Source organism: Eschrichtius robustus, chromosome 6 (genome assembly GCF_028021215.1).
Source record: "Eschrichtius robustus isolate mEscRob2 chromosome 6, mEscRob2.pri, whole genome shotgun sequence".
Classification (NCBI taxonomy): domain Eukaryota; kingdom Metazoa; phylum Chordata; class Mammalia; order Artiodactyla; family Eschrichtiidae; genus Eschrichtius; species Eschrichtius robustus.
Genome location: NC_090829.1, coordinates 52409655 through 52432475, shown reverse-complemented (window position 1 = coordinate 52432475; position 22821 = coordinate 52409655). Strand labels below are relative to the sequence as shown.

Genomic DNA, 22821 nt, shown 5'->3' with positions numbered 1-22821 from the left:
GTGTGCCCCATGTACATGCTGGGAAGCTGTATTATGGTGTATTGCAGACTACATACAGTTCTCATTTCTAGTAGTAACACTGTTTTCTTGATCTTATGAAGGCATTAAATATTTCACTAATCATCAGTGTTCTGTTTCATATTCTACAGAAGGGCACTGTTACTCTACAGCTGCTCCCCTTCAAGGTTTGAGATCCACTAGGCGATAACAGTATCTGAGTTCACGCACCTGTGCTGGGAAGGTTTCTAATCACTCTGTGACACTCCTGGGCCTCTCTACCTTAACTAGTCACTGGCTTCCAGATGGCTTCTAATTCTCTGACTTTGAAACATGGCCAGTAGGTCTCGCAGGGAGGTCAGTTTTATAAGTGTACTCAATAGGAAGAGCTTGTATAAGTAGTAGAAAGAGGGAATACACTCCACAGGGTCTTTGCTGGGTGGATGGCCTGGGTCTCCTCTCCAACCAGATAACTTCCTGTGAACACTTAATGCAGCGCTCAATGCCCTCAGGGCTCAAAAGGGAAGGGACAACAGGCTGCATGTTCTTTGTACATTTCTGCAAAGCTCCTGGTTGTGTCTGAGCTGGTCTGCTTCTAAATGCCAGGGCTGCAGTTGACTCTGCTCCTTCCCTCTCACACACTCATTCCTTTCTCTTACTCTCAAAACAACCAGACACACTTAAATATATAAGCTTAAAAACACTTAAAAAATACTTATAGTAAATATAAAACTCTCCTCTCTTCTATTTGTATTCAAATAAAGTATTCTTCCTCCGTTCCTAGTATGTTATTGGAACTGTGATGTGCTGATTTAGGGTGGGCAGGGGTCGGGGGAAGGGACTGAATCCTGGAATTCACAGTTCCTAGGTTTGAGTCGCAGAACTGCCATTTATCCAGCGAAATGGGCAAGTTCAGCTAATTTCTAAACCTTCTTGATAAAATGAGACTGATGACACATTTCCCTCTCAGAGACTATTTGAAGATCAAAGGAGATTTACTCTGATATTTTCAGATGAAAATACTCTCGAAGCTCTGAAAACGAAAGGTAAATATGATTTGTTATTGTACTAAAAGTAGCCAGTGAGTCCTCAAGGGCAGCGACAATTGCTTGTAAGAATTCGAACACTGAAGGGTTGGTGAGTGTGGCTCAGGTGATAACTCAGCTGACACACACTCTCCCTCATTCCCCCCTCATCCTGCAGAGCAACCTGATACACTACTTGGGCCTCAGCCATCATCTGCTCGCGCTGAACTTCATCATCATTTCTTTTGGCAAGAAAAGCGCATGGTCATCTGCTCAGGTGAAAGTAACTGACACTGACTTTGACGGTGTGGAAGTCAGAGTGTTTGAAGGCTCTGCAAAGCCAGAAGAGCCGCTGAAACGCAGCGTTGTTTACATTCACGGAGGAGGCTGGGCCTTGGCAAGTGCAAGTATGTCCTGGTCATGTTCAGGTTGTTTGGGGTTGTAGCTGGCCCACAGAGATGTGTGATTGAATTGACTTTCTTACTGGGTAAGGAGAAGGGGGCCACTGGACTTGGTTCCCCTGGCAGTCCCAGTTATCCCTATTGTCTCAGCAAAATTATTCATAGTGCCCCCCCTTTCCATTCTTGAAAGGGTCCTGGTTTGGATGATTGATTATATAGCTACCCTACATCAAGGGTTTTGCCTGTTTGTTTGTTAATTCAGTCAGACTGTTTTGAAAATATTTCCTGTAACCTAAATCCTAGACTAACTTATTGTGAAGTACTGAAGTTACTTTCTGCACCAAAACAAGGTAAAGTTTCCCTGGACCAGAATATGAGGCAATTTTCTGTAGCTCTATGCCAACTTGTGTTTTGAAGACATCTTTCTATGAAACAGAACAAGTATTTCTGAATACACGTTAACTCATCAACATTTCATCTGCTTGTGAAAACAAAGATGAAAATATAAAACATAGGCCACAGTTAAAAGGAAATGACCTTGCAAAGTTCAAGAACATTCTTTTTAGTATTGGTACATTTAGTATTTAGTTCATGAGCAGAACACACATTAAAAATGTCAGGCAGCCAAGGGGAGCAGCCTAGTGAAAAGCATACTAAGGAGGAAATAAGGGCCTTATCTCTGCTTGTAATTATTATGGCGCTACTTTCTCATCTTCAGCCCAGAGCTTTTGGCATCCCCTAAGTTTAAAGGCGATGGCAACTTGTTTTAGTTTGTGTTTTTTTTTTTTTTTAATGCAGCAAAGGCCAAAAAGTATAACTTTTCCTAGTAATCTCATTTCATTTAGCTCCATATTCATCATTTATTCTTTTATTCATTGATTTGTTCACATTTCCATAAGATGATTACTGAATATGTAGGTTTGCCCAGGACTGAGGAGTTTCCCAGGGTGCAGGACTTTCAGTACAAAAACTCAAAGAGTTGTATGCAAACCTGGACCTCTGGACACCCTAATGTGTGCTTGGTGATGGGGATACAGAACTGAGTAAGACAGAGTCTCTGCCCTAGAAAAGATTGCATCTGTAGCACTGGACACTTGCCAGGTGAGATAGTATCAGTACATCAGAGGCCAGGAAGTATAAGTGCCAGGAATGGTATGGATTATGAGTCAGCCTGGCCTTTTCCACATAATTTTGACTGATCACTTCTGCCAGAGGAAGAGCGGGAGGTAGGTATGCAGGTGTTTATGTAGTTATTGAACTTCTGGTTCTTAGACTGCCTTGGAAAACCTATAAATAAGGTAGTATTTGGCTTTCTGTTGACACAATCCAGCTCTTAATATATTATAAAAACATTAATATATTAAAAGATCAGCCTGAGGTATTAAATTTTTACATATTAAAATTGCTTCTGTCACTGCAAACCTTTGGAGTCTCTTTCTAAGAAATGCTAAGACTTCCTAAAATTCTATTTGTTCTGTGTTGGTTTAAACGGAATACCATATTCTTCAAATTGGTGACTTTTCTGAATCACAGCAAATGATGGTGTTAAAAGAGAAAAATTTTTTGGTTCTAAGGAGGAAACTGCTTATTTTCTATGATTTCTGGAAAGGCATACATTTGAAGAACTACAAAATCAGAATGAATCTGATGCACTTCATATAGTCCATTATGAAATAATTTTTTAGTTAGTTAAAAATACATTCAAAGGTAATCTAATATGGATTTCCTGTTATTTTATAGTAATTGCATTTTATGAGAAACCAGATTAATTTTTAACATTTGTACATGTAGCTCTGTTAATGAGGTATATATTCATATTTACTTTTTATTGTTTTTGTTATTAATAACTTAAGTCCAAGTCTAAAAACAATCCATAGTTAGCAGAATTTAAGAATGGACAGTATTAAGTAAACTGCTTTATAGTGAGTGATTGCTCCTTTGTCTCTTTCAGAAATCAGGTATTATGATGAACTGTGTAAAGCAATGGCTGAGGAGTTGAATGCTGTCATTGTCTCCATTGAGTAAGTAATTAATAATAGTCATAGAAAAACATTTAAGAAGGAATCCTAGATAACCATCTAGTTATTTTATTTTACAAGTGCTAGAGTGTAAAATAAAAGTCCAGAGAGGTGAAGTGATTTTCCCAAAGTCACAGAAAATGATTTCTGATGTAACTTAGAATTTCTTGAACTAGCTTTATAATGCCTCAAACTATCTTTTTATTTTAGTTTTGGAACCTTCTGGAAATGGAATTAGCTGAAATTGAGAGAAATATATAATCAGTTATTTATAGTACATAGTTTGATTACTGCCTTTTTTTTTTTTACTTTAGTATAGCTCTGTATTATTAGACTATTGAAGTGTAAGAAAGCCATGCAATGCCTTTCAAGAGGAATTAAAGTATAGCTAACTAACTTTAATAAGTTATAGTTGAATCATTAACCTTGTGAACTGCAAGGTCAGACAGTGCTCATGGAATTTCAGGATAAAAACCCTAAAGGGAAAGATTATTTTGTTATGCTGTTATGTGGAAATAAACTATGGTAAAAGCATAAGAGAGAAGGGATTTTTTCCATCAAGTTTTTTCTTAGACAGCCAAGTAAGAGCATATTCTAAAAATTACCACTGTAAATTTCAACTAATGTTGAAGTTAAAAAAATTCCTGTATAGTGTGACTGTTTTCTGTGTTAATTTTCTCACTTTACCTTCACAAGTGCTGAGAAAGCAAAGGAGGTTTGGACATACCAGATAATTCCTACTATTCCATCAGATCCACTCATTTAAAATTAAGTGGAAATACAGTTAAGTCCCCTACAGTAAGTCTCAGAACGAACAAGTTCTGTTCCGAGAACGCATTCCTAAGTCCAATTTGTTCGTAAGTCCAACAAACACAATCGTTATCGCTTGGTTCTTCTTAGCAGTGTACCAGCTACTTCACCGCTGCTTTTAGACTTGCTTCCGGACACCCTGGGCTTGAAATAAAAATACTGTACTACTGTACTCCAGACAGTACTATACATGATTACTGCCTTTTAAAATCTGAAAACCAATTAACATTTTAAGGGAATCTCTCCTACACCAAGAGTTGGAGAAGTTATTCTCCTGGAGTTAGGTTCTGTAATTCAGACCTTGTAAATAATAGTGTGTTCAACCAATCTTAGTTAATGTAGCTATTATTATCATCATTAGTATTAATATTAATATCAGTGTTTTGAGTTGTTTCTACCAGTTCTATATTAGCTATTTTTCTGGGACACTAAGAAGAAAGTGAATAATAATTATAATGATTGCAGTGATGGTAATAATACAAAAATCATGGTACCTATTCCATGGCAGGCATTGTGCAGGTGCTATGTATATATTGTTTCTCCTCCTTCAGATCTTTGTTCAAATATCATCCTTTCAGCAAGGCCTTCCTTGACACCCCTAAAATTGCAGTCCAATTTTCTTCTGCTTTATTTTTCTCCAAAATTATCATCAACATCTGACAGACCATATATATAACTTATTATGTATTTATTGTATTGAATATAAATAGACAATGTAAGTTTTATGAAGGCAGAGATTTTAGGAATTTTTGTCTGTTTTGTTCATTGCTGATCATTAGTGTCTGGAAACATCCCTGGCAGATAGTGGAAATTTATGATATTGTGATTTGTAAGAAATATATATTTGGTCATTCAGACGACCAAAGTGTATTTTTCACATGTCTTGGTCTTCGTCCAAAGTTCCTGGCTCACAGCTCCCCAAATCCTTCAAATTTCCTAAGTGTTCAGAGAGTTAAAGGAGTCTTTTGTGGGACTTCCCTGGTAGTCCAGTGGTTAAGACTTCACCCTTCCACTGCAGCGGGCAAGGGTTCTATCCCTGGTCAGGGAACTATCCCGCCCCTGCCCCCCTTGCATGGCCAAAAAAAAAAAAAGGTGTCTTTTGTTATGTGAATGAGGTGACTTTTGGAAGCACCTAAGGATGGGGGCTGGTTGCCAGGAGAACCAACCATGTGATTAGAGGGTTGGGACTTTCCCACCCCGCTGGCCTCTGGGGAGGGGAGATGGGCTAGAGGTTGAATCAATCACCAATGGCCAATGATTTAATCAATCATGACTAGGTAATGAAGCCTCCATAAAAACCCAAAGGACAGAGTTCAGAAAGCTTCCAGTTGGTGAACACATGTAGATTTGGGGAGAGTAGTGCACCTCCAGAAGGCATGGAAGCTCTGCACTCCTTCCCACCTACCCTGACTTTTGCATCTCTTCCATCTGGCTGTTCCTGAGTTGTATTCGTTTTTTTTTTTTTTTTAAATTAATTAATTAATTAATTTATTTATTTTTGGCTGTGTTGGGTCTTCGTTTCTGTGCGAGGGCTTTCTCTAGTTGCGGCGAGCGGGGGCCACCCTTCATCACGGTGCGCGGGCCTCTCATTATCGCGGCCTCTCTTGTTGCGGAGCACAGGCTCCAGACGCGCAGGCTCAGTAGTTGTGGCTCACGGGCCTAGCTGCTCCGCAGCATGTGGGATCTTCCCAGACTAGGGCTCGAACCCGTGTCCCCTGCATTGGCAGGCAGATTCTCAACCACTGCGCCACCAGGGAAGCCCAATATGTATTTATGGAATGAATGAATAAAGAGTCTTGCTTAACTTTCGTATAAGTCATCCAAAGTAAGTATTTTGATATTTTCCTCATAGATGAGGAAATTGAGGTCCAAAAATTAAGTAACCTGCAAGAGGTCACATAGCTACTTAGTCACATATGTGGAGTGGGGACTTGAGGCAGGTGGAATCACTCCCCAGGCTCCTATGCTTCTTTGACCCAGTATCAAACTAATATTGAAGGAAGCTGATGATGCTGAGTGACAGGGTTATGGCAACATCATCCACTTTCCATGCCCTACGTCTATTCAATGTAGCCTCCGGTTTATCAGCAGATAAGCATCACAGCAGTGGGAAAGTTCTACCATTACTCAAGGCTGTGTAATCTCAGCTGCCTCTCTCTGCCAGCTGCACTCCCATTCATAGCTCATCTCCTTCTTGCCGCTACTCCAGATCGCAGACCTAAGAGAATCCTTGCTTCTCCAGTTCCTTGGAAGGGTTGGTCTCCTAAGTCATTTAGGCAGCTCTGACCCTGTGAACAGGAGCCTTAGAATCAGAGTGACGCTGTGGCTTCCTCCTCTGCAAATGTGGCACTGGACAGCTCTGGACAGCTCCCAGGCCTCCCTGGATCCTCAGCTGGGCCTCCCAGATCACTCAGGGGCCCTTGATGCAGTTTTATAATTCAGGAACCTTCAAGTAAACGATTGTATCATCTGGCCTGGGTAGCTGGCCAGAGGAAGGCAGGGCTGTTTAAGCAGCTGAACCCCATTATGGAGCAAGGCCCCGCAGCTTGGTGCTGGTGAGCTGGCCTTAGCTCAGTGCCTCTTCAGTGGTTTCCTGTGTAGCTCCAGCTCCTCAAAGGCCTGAGGAAAGGAGAGAAGGTGGACTTGTTTTACTTGGTACCATAAGGATTCTCCACACAAGCCTTATCCTCCAGGGCTAATGTAAGCAACTGACAACATGCCTAAGCTCTTCCTACATGCCCTTCTCCACCTGTTAGCATCTGTCTCCAGTAACACAGGTGTTCTTTTAAGTCTATGCTTATCATAAAACAAAGAAGGATGGATAGGGTGTTTTTGGTTTTTTTTAAAAATAAATTTATTTCTTTATTTATTTTTGGCTGCGTTGGGTCTTCGTTGTGGCATGCGGGCTTTTTGTTGTGGTGGCTTCTCTTGTTGCAGAGCACGGGCTCTAGGCGCGCGGGCTTCAGTAGTTGTGGCTCGCGGGCTCTAGAGCGCAGGCTCAGTAGTTGTGGCGCACAGGCTTAGTTGCTCTGCGGCATGTGGGATCTTCCCAGACCGAGGCTCGAACCTGTGTCCCCTGCATTGGCAGGCGGATTCTTAACCACTGCTCCACTGGATAGGGTGTTTTTAAGAAGATTTTTTTTTTAAAAAAAGAACTAAAATATAGAAGGGCCCTGCTTTCATCTTCACTTGCCACTGCACCATATCTATTCAATGTAGCATCCGGTTTATCAGCAGATAAGCATCACAGCAGTGGGCAAGTACCATTACTCAAGGCTGTGTAATCTCAGGCAAGTCACTTAACCTCACGTGCAAAATGGGGTTAGGAATCTTTCCTGTGTATGTAGAACGTGAGCTACTGGGAACAAGAATCATGTCCTCTTTCCTTTGGGCCCACCGCACCCAGTACATGGCTTAAACATGTATGCTAATAAGTAGATACACTTTGAGTTGGGTTAATGATTTCAGAGAGTTGTTATGAGAATCAGTTTGGACATTTGAGATAAAAGGGTTTCTGATACTCTAAATCACTAGACAAGTCTGAAGGGTTAGTGCTGTAACCCATAGGACAGAAAGGTCCAACTTAACTAATTTATTTATCAACGTGTTTGGAACTCACAGCACTTTTCTTTGCAGAAATAATGAGCTAAGGTGATTAGGATCCATCCAGGCGAGCCAACCCACAAAGAGCCACATAACCTATGCACTAGTTGAGGTATAGCCAACATCATATGATCGTGATGTTTCTCTTGGAAAGTATGTTCAGAGGTCTAACGTGGGACCATATTTCTTCTCACTGCTCACCTCTTTCTTTTATTCCATAAACACCTATTGAATTCCTGTTATGTGCCAGCTACTGTGTTAAATTCTGGTGGCATAACAGTGTAAGACAGGCATAATTTCTGTCCTCATGGAGTTTACAATCTAGATGAGAAATCAAACCTTGAACAAGTAATATTAAATGTAATAAGTGATGTGAAGTAGTAATGGAGGCATCGAGTAGGTAAGATCTTACCTAGTTTGAAGGGTTTGAATCGAGCTCCTAGGGATGAGCAGAACCTAGTTAGACAGAATGAATTGGTCATGGAAGTCCAAAGTGGTGTAATGAGAGGGCTTGGGAGGACGGGAGGAGGCAGAGAGCATTAAGGGAATGAAATATGAGAGAAGACAGATGGGGGGACTTATGCTTCTGGCAATGACTAAGGAAAATAAGAAATAAGGGTGGATGATCCTGAGAGCCTTCAGAAGGATGGTGGACTCTTGGTTCTCTTGGAATTCCTTCTCCTATCAGGGAGGTTGTCTGGAGACAGCTGCTCCTTATCCTTGAGGCCAACAGGAGTGGGTAGTGGTGTCATGGCTTTACTTCATGTAGGGAGTGGCCTTGTGGAAGGTTAGATATAATCTGAGGAAGCTGGTAGGCAAGGGTTGGGGGCAGCCCTGGTGATGGAATCACTTCACATGAAGCAACACCAGGAGCTGGAACTTCTGAGTTTACATCACTGCTATTGGCTCAAGATTCTGGGAACAGATCCAACAACTGAGGTAGACAAAGATCTCAAGGTATAAAAACAGGCCATGACTTCTATTTAGTAGCTTCTACAACACTATGCTATTTTTACACATAATTGCACAGTAAGTATTTGTGAAATAAATGGAAGAGTTCATCTAATAATACCCAAGATACATGGATGTATCCTCATTTACATAATCTGGGAAGGAAGTTTATATTCATAAGCTTATTTTCATAAACTTCATTGCAGTTTAACTATAATATGGTACCTTTTTACCTGTAGTTTATATAATAAAACACAATACTAGAACCATAAGACATCAGGGAAAAGGAAGATTTAATTTCTTTCTTCTTTTTTCTTAAATTAATTAATTTATTTTTATTTTTTTGGCTGTGTTGGATCTTAGTTGCAGCATGCCAGATTTTCATTGAGGCATGCGGGATCTTTTGTTGCGGCGTGAGGGCTCTTCGTTGTGGTGCGCAGGTTTTCTCTTCTCTAGTTGTGGCATGCGGGCTCCAGAACGTGTGGGCTCTGTAGTTTGCCGCCCGTGGCCTCTCTAGTTGGGGTGTGTGGGCTCAGTAGTTGCGGCGTGCAGGCTTAGTTGCCCCGCAGCATGTGGGATCTTAGTTCCCCGACCAGGGATCGAACCCATGTCCCCTGCATTGGAAGGCTGATTCTTTACCACTGGACCACCAGGGAAGTCCCTAGTTGTTTTTTTTTTTTTAATTTATTTATTTTATTTATTTATTTTTGGCTGTGTTGGGTCTTCGTTGCTGCGTGTGGGCTTTCTCTAGTTGTGGTGAGCAGGGGCTACTCTTTGTTGTGGTGCGTGGGCTTCTCATTGCGGTGGCTTCTCTTGTTTTGGAGCATGGGCTCTAGGTGCATGGGCTTCAGTAGTTGTGTCACATGGGCTCAGTAGTTGTGGCTCGCGGGCTCTAGAGCGCAGGCTCAGTAGATGTGGCGCACGGGCTTAGTTGCTCCGCGGCATGTGGGATCTTCCCGAAGCAGGGCTTGAACCCATGTCCCCTGCATTGGCAGGCGGATTCTTAACCACTGCGCCAGCAGGGAAGCCCCCTAATTTCTTTTTTTTAAAAGATAAAATGCTAATGTACAGCATGGGGAGTATAGTCAGTAATATTGTATTAACTATGTATGGTGACAAATGGTAACGACTTATTGTGGCGATCATGTCATAATGTATATAAATGTCGAATCACTATGTTGTGCCCCTGAAACTAATGTAATATTGTATGGCAATTATACTTCAATTACAAAAAGATAAAATGCGAGATAATAACAAAGTAGGCATGTCAGATATTACTAAATTCTACAAGGCATTTACATTGCTTTTTTTAGTTGTCAAAAACGGTTTCAAGTTGTGTTTTGCTTTTAACTAAGTTTTTACGACACTAAAACTCTCTGTTTTGTGTCAATGGAGACCTATTCCCATCCACCAAATATCAGGCGGCACTATGCACAGAGAACTTAAAACTTGACAGAGCTGTAAAGAAGAACGTTGCTCACGTAGACAGAATAGAAGCTGGACCGCGTATCTTAGTCTGCTGCTAACAGAGTTATAAGCAATGGGACTTTTATGACTCTGTCCTGCTCATCCATAAAATTAGATGAGTGCAAGCTGACAAAATCACAGAGCTTCTAGAGGCACAATACAACACACATCTCCATAAATAGTTGTTCAAACAAGATACTCTCAAAGACACGAGCCACGGTGACCTAGCTGTGTGACTCTCCCTCTGCTCCTTTTCCTGCTCTTCTTCCCAGACCTGCACGCAGAAATCCTCATGCCTCACCCCAACCTGGGCAGCCCTGGGAGACGGGCAGACTGAGTTCCTCAGGGTTCCCCTCCAAGAAAGGGAAGATTTGTCCAAAACTTTCCTTTTACTCAGTCCAGGCTACCTTATTAGCAAACCCAAAGGCCAGTGTTACAAATAATTTATTAATGCTACAGAAAGATAATATTGAGGCTTCTTTTAAGAAGTAGGTTGTTTTAGTTCCTTCACTATCATTAACTAATGAATCTCCTTTTTAGACATATTAAGCTAATGTCTTCTTGGCTCTGTTTTCTACTAACATTAAAAAAAAAAAATCCACTGGTTTCTCTCTTGTGGTTTAGGTCTTTTAGAATTTGGGGGGAGGGGGGCTTGGAGCTGTACAGAAAGCCTGTGCTGCACACTGCAGCGAGGTTGGGGAGCCTAGTTCCACCCACACCTGAGCCCAGAGCTCTGTTTAGCTTCTGAAATCACACAGAGAAAGGAGGTCTGAGGGACTTGGCACCAAGCCTGCTTGGGCTTCTGTAGCCACCTGAGGGAATGTTTGGCTCTCTATTCCCCCTCGAGGTTAAAGGCGAGGTTTATATCTGAATTGGGGAGGGGAGGCCTGGGGAGCTCCCTGCCGTGTCCATAGAGACGTCTCAGGAAGTCTTAACTTGTAAACAGCGTCAGAGCATCACATCATTTAAACGGATCACAATTCTAGGTTCAATCACTCCTAGGATTTTGGTAACACATCCTGACATCTGTCAGTTCTTCTGAACGTACTTATTATCCAATCAGCCAAGCCTTTGTTAAGCTCCGCTCTGCCTTGCTGAATGACTAGTAGTCAAAGCTATCTCGAGAGCCAATTTTGAGAGTAGAAACAGAAAGGAAGACCCTTCCTCAATCTTTATTCACAAACCTCATTGCACAAATAGAAAGAGAAACAATTATCCATTCACAATCTTTCCACTTTTTTATTATATATTCTTTTAATGGAAAGGAAGCTTCTACCTATTAGAGGAATAAATAGATTCTTCCCCTGGAGTTGTCCCCCTCAAATAACACAATATGACTGTAATTGTTGATTTGTTTCAGATAACCCCTACTGATACGGGTTCTTTAAGACTGAGGAGAATGTTAGCCTTTTTATGTTCTCAAGATGAATCTACTGAGCTCTTCTTGGGAGACAGTGAAAAAGGAAAAGAAAAAAAAAAAAGGCCAAAATGGAATGTGATTTTATCTCACTCCTGAATCAAATAGGAGTATAATTTCTTTCCAGAATATCACATGTACCTTTCACCTAACTGGCACTACGTGAAGAGAACTCAGTGTCCTTGCCCGCTGCCGAAGACTGTCTCAGTGTTTCCAGGCTAGGTTATTTTGAGGGAGAATGCACTTTACAGCACTCTTAGAGCACTAGTATTATTCAGGGCTTCCACATCCTTAGTCTTGGAAGCAACTCACATTTCCCTTCAGCTCTGGGCTTGTGTATCTGCCTTTGACTTAAGGAAGAATTTGTCAGTCTTTCTGAGCATTGCTCCGTCTCCCTGGTCACTAACAAAGTAGGTAATAAAGTAATAGATTGTAGAAATGGTGCTGCTTATTTCAGGTGGGTATACATCGAACTGTAGTATGTAGCTGTGACTTTCCGTCTACTCCTAGAGGAAGTTGACATGTCTGTTATGACCTATTGTAAGAGAGACTTTGAGGGCTTCAAGAAAGGAGAGTTACTTTTGGCTGGGCTCTTAGAAGATTTCATGGAGGAAGTGGCATTTGAGATGAGACTTAAACAATGGCAACATTTGATGAGGAATGGGGGATGGGCATAGGGGATGGAGAGAAGGACCAATGCATTGGGAACAGGAACAGGGAGTTGTGTTCGGAGGAGAGTGACAGTATGGTTGGATTCAGTAATATTTCTAAACCCCGGCTGCACATTAGAATTACGTGGGGGAATTTTTCTTCAAATATAGATGTGCTGGGCCCCACCTCAGATCAAATAAATTGGAATGTTTTGTAGAGGAGCTCAAACCTCAGTGTTTTTTTATAAAGTTCCCAAGATTATCCTAAGGTGCATATAGAGTTGAGAAACTCTGAGCTATGCAGAGCATACAGGCAGTCCTTGGAGATGTGCCCGAAGAGTAGGTGGGTTAGGAACAATTTCTTTTTTTTAATGTTTTTTAAAGGCATATAGCTTATTACTTTTCCCACCATAATAGTATGTAATAAAATGACATATTTTATATGTAAAAAGTATAAAAGAAATCTCTAAAATTTTGTTTGGGACGAATAAAAATATCTTATTAAAGATGTACCATGTGCCAGGTACTCTGCCAGGTGGTTTGTTTTGAGAATATTGCAAAAGCATTGAAATCATGAGAGAAGTTCTGGGATGTCAGAAATCTACAGTTTTGAGAACTTACTGCTTTGGTGAGGTAATGAGAACATACGCACATACATTTAAAGGCTGTGGGTTTGGAAGAATGAGAATATTTTAAAAGGGGGAGGCGTGTGGATTTTGAAGTCAGTTGTGAATTCAGATCACAGCTTTGCCACTTACTAGCTGTTGTAGACTAGTTATGCATCCCCCTTGAGCCTCATGTTCTCAACCTTAAACCCACAGGTTTGCTCTGATATTTGAGTGAAGCATCTGTAGAGTACCTGGTGAGGTACCTCACATAGCAGGAAAAAGATAATTTTTATAGAGTGTACATATTTATTAAATTGAGTAAACCTCATTCCTGAATTTACACCAAATTTTGTTCTTCTAGTGGGAGGCACGTGCAGTAATAGGTAGGTAGAAGCTGACACTGCAGAGTCATGTATCCTTCCCTGAGTTGGGCAAATTGAGACTGTATGTGCCACAAATTCATCAGGTGCTTTCACTCAAGATCTACAATTGAAAGAAAAAAGAAAAGGTGGACTCGTCCTTCAGTACTTTGCAGGGACACAGCCTTGAATAAAAGCAGCAGATAAATGTATTTATGCATGCTTTCTTTGACTACGCTACTCAGAAATCTCCTCCTGACTCTCAGTTTTCTGTGTCTATAATGATATTACAGAACTTTCGTGATACTTCTCAGGTCAGTTTCAAGCTACTTTGAAGGCTCATCTTAAAAATATCTAGTTTCACTACATCCTTCAGTCCGTGAAAATAGTATCCCTTCTTATTGTATAAAACTAGAGAATGTTTCCAGAATGAACAAAGATAAGGGGAGGAAGACTTAGGAGATAGATCTTCAAGGGCACCAGAGGACTAGGATGTTTACTCTGTTATCTGAGCCAGTTATTAATCAACTCATAAGATTTGAGGCAGTAGCATAGTTTTTAGATTACCAGTTCCTCTTGATTCAAAGTCATTAAGACCTTTTGTGAAACAACATCTGAAAATTTGATTCACGTATGTGTTCTAGCAAAATATGTTCTGACCTCTTGGGCCACTAGGAAGATAGTCTATCATGCTATCTGGAATCTTCCTGAGACAAAATAGCCTTTATTTTCACACCTTGAGTCATGAAGTGCATTTGTTCTTATTTCATTGAAAGAATTAAGAATTCAGCTTGGTAATATTGAAAGTAACAAATTGAGACCTCATCCCAGAACTGAGGGTAAATAGAATCATATGAGATGACGCCACCTATTGGACAAAATGGTGTACTCCTACTCCTTCTACCCATTATTAATGAATGAAGTAAAGTAGCAGCAGCTTCACTAAGACATTGTGAAAGTCAGCTGGAGAAAAAATATTTCAGATGATTACTTGATCATCACAGATGGAAAAAAAAAAGAAATTAGAAAACTTATTTTATCTGTTATAGGGCAACCACTAAGGGAATTTCTTATTGCATTTTGTGTTTTAAAAATATAGTAATTCCTGAAAGAGCAGATCTACATTCACTACTTATCAAAGCATTTCACAAATATTTGTCAGCTTGATTGTGTCTGCACAGAATGTCAAGATTTTTTTTTTTTTGGCTGTGCTGTGCAACTTTTGGGATCTTAGTTCCCCAACCAGGGATCGAACCCGTGCCCCCTGCAGTGGAAGCACAGCGTCCTAACCACCGGACCACCAGGGAATTCCCAGAATGTGAAGATATTTAATTAACTATCTGGAATTTAGATGGGGGAAATGAATGACCTTATATAGAGTAGTATAGAAAAAACTAGTTTCTGAGAATAAATATGCTCATTACAAATTGGAAATCAAAAGACTTGAGTATTAGCTGACTATTATTAGGTTTTAATTAATTAGTTCCTATCCTACCTTGTTTTGATTTGTGTTTGGTTTATTTTACAAATCAAGTAGTTTTTCTATGCCTCAGTTTCTTCACTTGCAAAATGAAGGTATGTTAATACTTAGAAAAGTTTTACTAGATGCATGATTATGTGCTCAGCACATTGATAGATATACACTGGAAACACATAGTCCCTGATATCAGAGAACACACTCTTAAGAGGAAATATGGAAAGAAATCATGTTACTATGAGGCAATATGAGCAATATACCCCAGCACATAGAAGTATCAAGGAATGGTAGCCAGCTGAGCCCCAGAAGCAAGTGGAGTTGTGGTCAAGGAGAGCTTCCTGGAGAAGGCAAACCCTCAAGTAAAGCTTAAAGGATGAGTGAGAAATAAGGAGGGTGGAGGCTGAGAGGGCACCTCAAGCCGAGACTACCAATGGATTTGTAAGGTGATATTATATATAGGTGGGGCATTTGACAAAGCCAGGGCTCTTGGGGCTCTTAAGGGAATCTGAATCCTACTAAGTGTACAGAGCAGGATCCCAGAGGGACTCTAATCTTGCAAAGTGGGGCAGTAGGAGAAGCCCCAGAAGTGTCCCAGCAGGCCTGCCATGGGCCATCTGGAAACTTGGTTTCCCTTTTTTTTTTAAAATTTATTTATCTTATTTATTTATTTTTGGCTGCGTTGGGTCTTTGCTGTTGCGCGCGGGCTTTCTCTAGTTGCGGCGAGCGGGGGCTACTCTTCTTTGCAGTGCACAGGCTTCTCATTGCAGTGGCTTCTCTTGTTGCGGAACACAGGCTCTGGCGCGTGGGCTTCAGTAGTTGTAGCACACAGGCTCAGTAGTTGTGGCTCGCGGACGCTAGAGCACAGGCTCAGAGTTGTAGCACATGGGCTTAGATGCTCCGCGGCATGTGGGATCTTCCCAGACCAGGGCTCGAACCCATGCCCCCTGCATTGGCAAGCGGATTCTTAACCACTGCACCACCAGGGAAGCCCTTGGTTTCCCTTTTGCTGGTTGACAGCTGACGTTTTAGTTCCAGCCTTCCAGGGAGCAAATACATTGCTTGGGTTTAATGTCGTGCTGGCATGACCTCTTCAATGGAGTACAGTTTTACTATATTTATCAAGTAAATCATGAAGAATACCATATGGACTCATTAAACTTGAGACCAATGAAGTGGTTAGTGCTGCCGAGTCACCTTCTAACCCAGAGGTGCTGTGAACGGAACACTGACTTCCAGAAATAAAATTCCAGAATCTTTTGTGGTTCTATCTATATTTTAATAATCAACATCTGCCTTTTACTTCAAAGTTTTGTTTTTGCCTTGGTGGTGGTTGTAGGTTTTTGTTTTTGTTTGTTTTGTTTTGTTTGGTGGCCCACAGTAAAAATTACTATGACAAAATCATTACTTTTTAAAAGTAAGTATTTGAATTGCAAGAAAATGGTTTATTTTTATATTTATTATAATTCCTTACCTGTTTGTTTCTGGCTTCAAAAGAACCAGTTTTCCCTTAAACTTTAAATGGCCTATAAAGACTTGGTGAAGTCCTTAAATGAATACAATTTTTGTTTTCACAGATACAGGCTAGTTCCAAAGGTTTACTTTCCTGAGCAAATTCATGATGTTATACGTGCCACAAAGTACTTCCTGCAGCCAGAAGTCTTGCACAAGTATTCAGTTGACCCAGGCAGAATCGGCGTTTCTGGTGACAGTGCTGGTGGGAATTTGGCGGCTGCCCTGGGCCAACAGGTAACAGAGAGCCCTGAGGTGCTGGTGGAAGGAGAGCATGTGATAATGTTCAGCAGACCAACAGGTCGTCCACTAGGCATGGCAAAGGCCTAGCTGGGTGGGCTGGTCACTTGGGGGCCAAGTAATTCAGATGACTGCACTTGGAAAGCTCTCAGAGATCTTTTGAAGTAGGAAGAGGGGTCATTGAAAGAATTGTAATCTCTGAGTCCTTGGAAGGGCCCCGATTACAATTAAGGTGAGTAATGTGAGAGGAGGGCTAACATTTTAGAGGGCTCCCTTACTCCTCAGGGATATGCATGGAAATTAAGTATCTTCTGCTCCTTTTCCATGTTGGACTTACAAAACAAGATAATTTTGCTTAAATTCCAATTGCTAAGATTGTTTCCTTAAACTTTGAGCCAAATTAAAAAATTTAAAAGTGTTTCCCAAAGGTTTTTTTTTTTTTTTAATATAAAAGAAAGAGTTAAATGTTTCATCCACTTTAAATGTTACAATACAAGTTAGTCTGAGCTCTAGCTGGTTAAATTCTTTGAAAACTGTCTAGCTGTAGTAGCATCCCCAATTGTGGGCAGCTGTGTAGACTCAAAGATAAGTACATTTTCTTCCTTTTCTGGGTTAAATAATTTAAGAATAGCATCTCTGTCTTCTTACCTCCAAATTTCTTTTGGCATTCTCAAGTAGCATCTGCCTTTTCATTTGTGGCATGTCCTGATTTCTTCTCTCTTGCTATAAATAAAGAACTTTGTTCTCCGCTTGGCGTTGGTGGGTTTGCTATCCACACGTCCAAAGCGGTAAGAAGAAAGTCCTGGTACAGTGGGGAGAGCATCATGGGCTTTAGAACCGGACACAACCAGGATGGAATCCAGGCCCCCCTGTGAGAGCTGTGGGGCTTTGGCAAGTCCTCTCACCTCTCTGAGCCTCAGGAAAACGAGGCTCATGCCATCTGATTGCAGGACTGTTGCCAGGATTTAGTGATATGAAGTATATACAGTTCTTGGCACACATTAATAATACTATTAACTGATCATTTCCTCCTACTTTTACAGAGCAGTTACATCTTCCCTCGGGATGGGGTTCTAAAGTGCAGTGTGAAACAAAATTGTATGCCTAATGTTACCTTGAAGATTGTTTAGCTGCTTGTGAAACACAGTGACCTAGTTAGCTGCCTTTTAGATGTTATGTAAAAAATATATCATTTTAGTCACTAGAATTACACAGTGAGGCAATATATTTGCCTTTTGGGGAGGCCAGGGCGAATGGAGTTCTGCGGGGTGGGGGGATTCATTCACATTCCATCTCAACTGTACTCTAAGGCACATACTCATTAAGTAGAATGGAGGGTGCACTGCCAACACGATTTAAATTCTCACCCTCTCACCAGCCATGGGGACTAACGGCTCGAGAGGAGACACCCTGAGGTCCTATTAAAACACTTTGGAGTCCCATCACCTGTTCATTTAGCTTTTCCTACCCGTCTACTCTGGAAGAGTCAGACTAGTTTTTTCTCCCTAGTAAGCCATTGCCTTTTGGGGCCTTTCAGGGAATACAAAACTAAATAAGATTCACACATTATCCATCCATAATACCCAGCCGGGTGAGTATTATGCCAAAGGATAGATACAAGTAAAGTGTTGATGGGGGTTTAAGGACCTAAGAGATCATGTACCTTTGAAGTGTTCACTCAGAACTATGAGTTGCAAACATCACACCTTTCTCAGTAAATATCCAGCAGCTTGAAGGGTGGTGGTAGTGGTGGCGATGGGGAATTATTTATTTTTAAAACTACATTCCTTAATACCACGCCTGGTAGAAATGTAACACTTATACCCCTTTGATTGAGTCAAGGTAAAGCACTGGGCTACTTTAAAGGGTATGGTTTCTGTAAAAGAAGCCATTCAAAATGAAATAATGTGTTCGCTTTTTCTTCTCCAGTTTAATCAAGACGCCAACCTAAAAAACAAGCTCAAAGTGCAAGCTTTAATTTATCCAGTTCTTCAAGCTTTAGATTTTAACACGCCCTCTTATCAGCAAAATGTGAACACCCCCATCCTGCCCCGTTATGTCATGGTGAAGTACTGGGTGGATTACTTCAACGGCAACTATGACTTTGTCCAGGCAATGATAGTTAACAATCACACTTCACTCGATGTGGGAGAGGCTGCTGCCCTCAGGGCCCATCTAAACTGGACATCCCTCTTGCCCGCATCCATCACAAAGACCTACAAGCCTGTCATGCAGACCACCGGCAACACCAGGATCGTCCAGGAGATCCCTCAGCTGCTGGATGCCCGCTCAGCCCCACTCATCGCAGACCAGGAAGTCCTGCGGCACCTCCCAAAGACCTATATTCTAACCTGTGAGCACGATGTCCTAAGAGACGATGGAATCATGTATGCAAAGCGTTTGGAGAGTGCAGGTGTGGAGGTGACCCTTGATCACTTTGAGGATGGCTTCCACGGATGCATGATTTTCACCAGCTGGCCTACCAACTTCTCAGTGGGAATTCGGACTAGGAATAGTTACATCAAGTGGCTGGATCAAAACTTGTAAAGGAGTGAAATTTCTAAAAGGCTTGAGCCCCTCTTGATCTCCTGCACCTGCTTTGGAAAGACATTCACTCTTTAGTTGACTAATTTCCCCTCGTTACTTGAGTTATGGAATCTCTATTCCCTGCAGACTTTATGTTAATTTAATTTTAAAAAATGCTTTTGAGTAACATAAGTGCAAAAACATCTGAATCTGGTTCTCTAAGTGAGCCAGTCTCTCTGTTCTTGTTTTAACCAAATTACTACTAACACCCACAGCTGCAGAAAGCAGGGCTAGGAGCTGGAAATAGCTTTGGGTCTTGCCTCCGTCAAGAAGTTCTTTTTAGAAGAAATTCTACCAGCTGTGGATGACCTTTAATGAGTAAAAAGAAAATGTGGGCTCTTCAACTTGCTAGAGTTTACTTTGAGTTAAGAGTAGTGTTAAATGTGTTCACTTCAAGGTCAGTGCTGGCTACCAAGTGCCCTCTGTTCTCTGTGGATGGATGGCTTTGTTTCCTGTGGGAATTTTGGCAGAGCTGTTCTAGCAAGGACAAGTTTCTCAAATGACTTTCCTCCTTTAGAGTGTTAATTTTATGTGATAGCTATCTCTAAGTCCAGTTGGATTATGATAATACTTGAAAGTTACTTTCTACCACTATTATTAGAAACTATGAGGTTGCATGCACTGGATATCTGTACATCGTTAAGTTTTTTGGTTATGCCATCTCCCTGCGGGAGATCTTTTGGGAGCAAATTAATTTAGATTTAGAATAAATTTTCCTTTACAGAACAAGTAAAAACAGACAAATGAACCAACCTATTGTTTTCATAATGAATACTTCTCACATAAATTACCAAGAGTGGTGTGTATATATTTGGCATAGTCAGAAAAGAAGATACATTTAATATTAAGATTATGAAAAATAGCTTTAGAGGGTCTAGTTTATTCTTGAAAACTCAACTTTTTCACTTACATGGCTTTAAAATGGGGCTATTTTGGTATATATAATGTACTGTATTGTTTATTTTTTTAAGTTATTTAATGTTAATATATATAGCTAGACAAGATTTTTCAGAATAAAGTCAGTAATGAATATTAAAAATAATGATTTTTTTAAAAACTACCTTAGGGTTTAAAAAAAACAACTTTAGAATTATATCCACATGTAATTTTATGGAAAGAGGTAAAATAGCTATTAATATTACTATATATAAGGCCTAAATATTTTGATGTTTATATGCATATACAAATCACAATAATTAGAAACTATGACTACACCTAGTAAGGTCATCTAAGTTTATAGTTCAATAGCTTAGACAAGACACACATTGGTCATTTCTGCTCTCTGTGGTCAGAGGAACTACTTCATACTCTTCTGGGTGACACCCTTCATTATCGCCTTCCAGGTAGGTCTAAAGTTACAATAGACCAGGCTTAATTTCATGTGAAGCCTTCACTGCCTGTGGGACATCTTTGGCATAGAAAGAAACTCCCAATTCTGACTTGACTTGTGTACCTTCGCCCTCCCTCCTGCCACTCTTCCTACTGCTGCAATCTGTGCTACTTTCAGAGACTGCAGAGAGCGGCCACACAGCCAAGTCATGATCCAATAAATTTATCAGTGGAAAGAAAGTAGAGCCTTTTCACTCATTTGAAAGATGGGTATTTCCTACTTAGGAGGATGAAATAACAAGTGAAAATCTGCATGTTTATTTTTCATTTATTATTTAAGTCAGGAGCATTTTATGTACAAGACAGAAGTAAATGCAACAGTGAGTATCTGTCTGTGTGCCTGTGTATGTATAAAAATAATCATACAAATTAACATGCTAATGGACTCAGGCAAGTCACTTACCGTCTCCGGGCCTGTTTTCCCTCTCCTCTAAAGTCAGAGAATTGAATTACTTAATCTATGAGGTGTCTTCCAACTATAAATTCCAACCATTTTGTCAGACTGGAAAACTGTGTTGGCCTCTTCTTCAACAGTGTTTTTTTTTGTGTGTGTGTTTGTTTCTATAGGTCATTATTCCATATACACAGACAGGTACATGATCAGTTTTTTCCCCTAAAAACGTGGGATTTTAGTTCTTACTCTATGACAGCTACCCTCCTCATTTAATACTATTCTTTTTGATGCCATTTGAAGGAACCAATGTTCTGACCTTATTTTGAGGTTACCCACCTCTAGGAAAGCAAAGAAAATATAATACATGCACAGAATTCCTTAAAATGACATTCCCCCCCCCCCAAGAATTGTGAGCCAAATCTTGTACTAACTACAGACAATGAATGATTCTAGGTCTCCGAAGGGCTCTCTCAGGTGAAAAGAGGGAGTGAAAGAAAAAAGGGGTCAAGCACTGTTTCTGATGAAGCATCTAAGTTTCATTAAAGCTTTTATTGGGAATTCCCTGGTGGCCCAGTGTTTAGGACCCAGCGTTTTCACTGCTGTGGCCTGGGTTCTATCCCTGGTCAGGGAACTAAGATCCCACATGCCACGCAGCATGGCCAAAAATAAATAAATTAATAAATAAACAAAGCTTTTATATATAAAAGAAAGTGACTTGTACTATATCCCACCTCAGACCTTTCTTGAAGGTCTTCCTTGAGATTTTCCTTGGTATAATAATTGGGAATCATGATACACAAAAACCACTAGATGCAAGAGAGGCTAAACCAACCAAAAATCTGAGTGCTAAGAATTCCTTTGGGAAGCATACAGAGTTTATACTGAAGATATTTTGGCTTGGAATCAGTTTATTTTGTTTTAATTTTTGTTCTTATAAAAAATGTTTATGCTCTGCAGATTGATTTTTTTTAAGTGTCATGGCTTTGTTTTGTTTTCCTATTTTAAGAAAAAATGGATAGTCTTTTTATAATATCGTTGTTGTTTGTGAAATGTGACCATAAATATATGATGAAAAAATCTTGAAGTGCTACAAAATATAGTGAAGTATAAATGAGTTACTGTTTTATCATTGATTTGTGGAGAAGTTAAGACTGTTGTATATCTTGGTGGATATAATATTTTATGCATGACCTTTTCACCTTTGACTTTTTGCTTATTTCTCACTGCAAAGGGCAAGGCAGATTTTATGAAGGATTTTGGTAGCCAGTCTATTTTGTAAGATGAAAATCCACTGTGGAGGTAGGAAAGTATAAATCTGTTTTGATTCATGTTTGTAAATAAAATGTCTCCATCTGGAAATGTGCCTCTTTCACTTCCCCTCATCTCATTTTCTGGTTCCCACCTCTCTTTTTCTTGGTATCCTAGATCCCTAGCCACAATTCAGCCCAAATCTTCTGCCCCCTGGAGTCCTCCAGCTGCCTTTCAATTACTGAGAGGGACTCAGTGGCCTCTCTGATGACATCCATTTCATGTCTGGATACAGTATGTGCTGCTCGTACTGGAAACCCGCCTTGGACTGGCTAGAATATTCATAAAAGCTAGGCAGGCCATGAGACAATTTGGGGACTTTCCATACACATATTAGGAAGGGTTGATCACAGTGCAAATGAATTTGGATTTGACTAGTTCGGGCAAAGAAGTATTGATACCACTGAAGGCAAGTTTTCACATTGACTCTGTCATTACAAGCAAAGCTAATAATTTCACGCTTGAGTTCATTTTACTTAGTTCACTTCAATATCATAGGAATTTGCAAAACTTTTTTTTTCAAAGTAAATTGTTTGTGTTGGTTCTAAATGGTCACATATGTGTGGGTAAATTAGATTTTCCTATTCAATTAGAGTTATTTTCATCTTCTCC

At 40.4% G+C, this 22821-nt stretch overlaps 1 protein-coding gene across 1 annotated transcript in view; it reads left to right on the top strand.

Annotated features, from left to right (window-relative positions):
• The window catches only part of NCEH1 (neutral cholesterol ester hydrolase 1), a 64737-nt gene extending 42501 nt beyond the window's left edge, over window positions 1-22236 (top strand). The window contains exons 2-5 of the mRNA XM_068546254.1: window positions 1201-1429; window positions 3375-3444; window positions 16358-16529; window positions 18462-22236. Coding sequence (XP_068402355.1) covers window positions 1201-1429; window positions 3375-3444; window positions 16358-16529; window positions 18462-19079 — 1089 coding nt within the window. The 3' untranslated portion in view covers window positions 19080-22236. The remainder of the gene's footprint in view (window positions 1-1200; window positions 1430-3374; window positions 3445-16357; window positions 16530-18461) is intronic.
• Window positions 22237-22821: the final 585 nt, after the last annotated feature.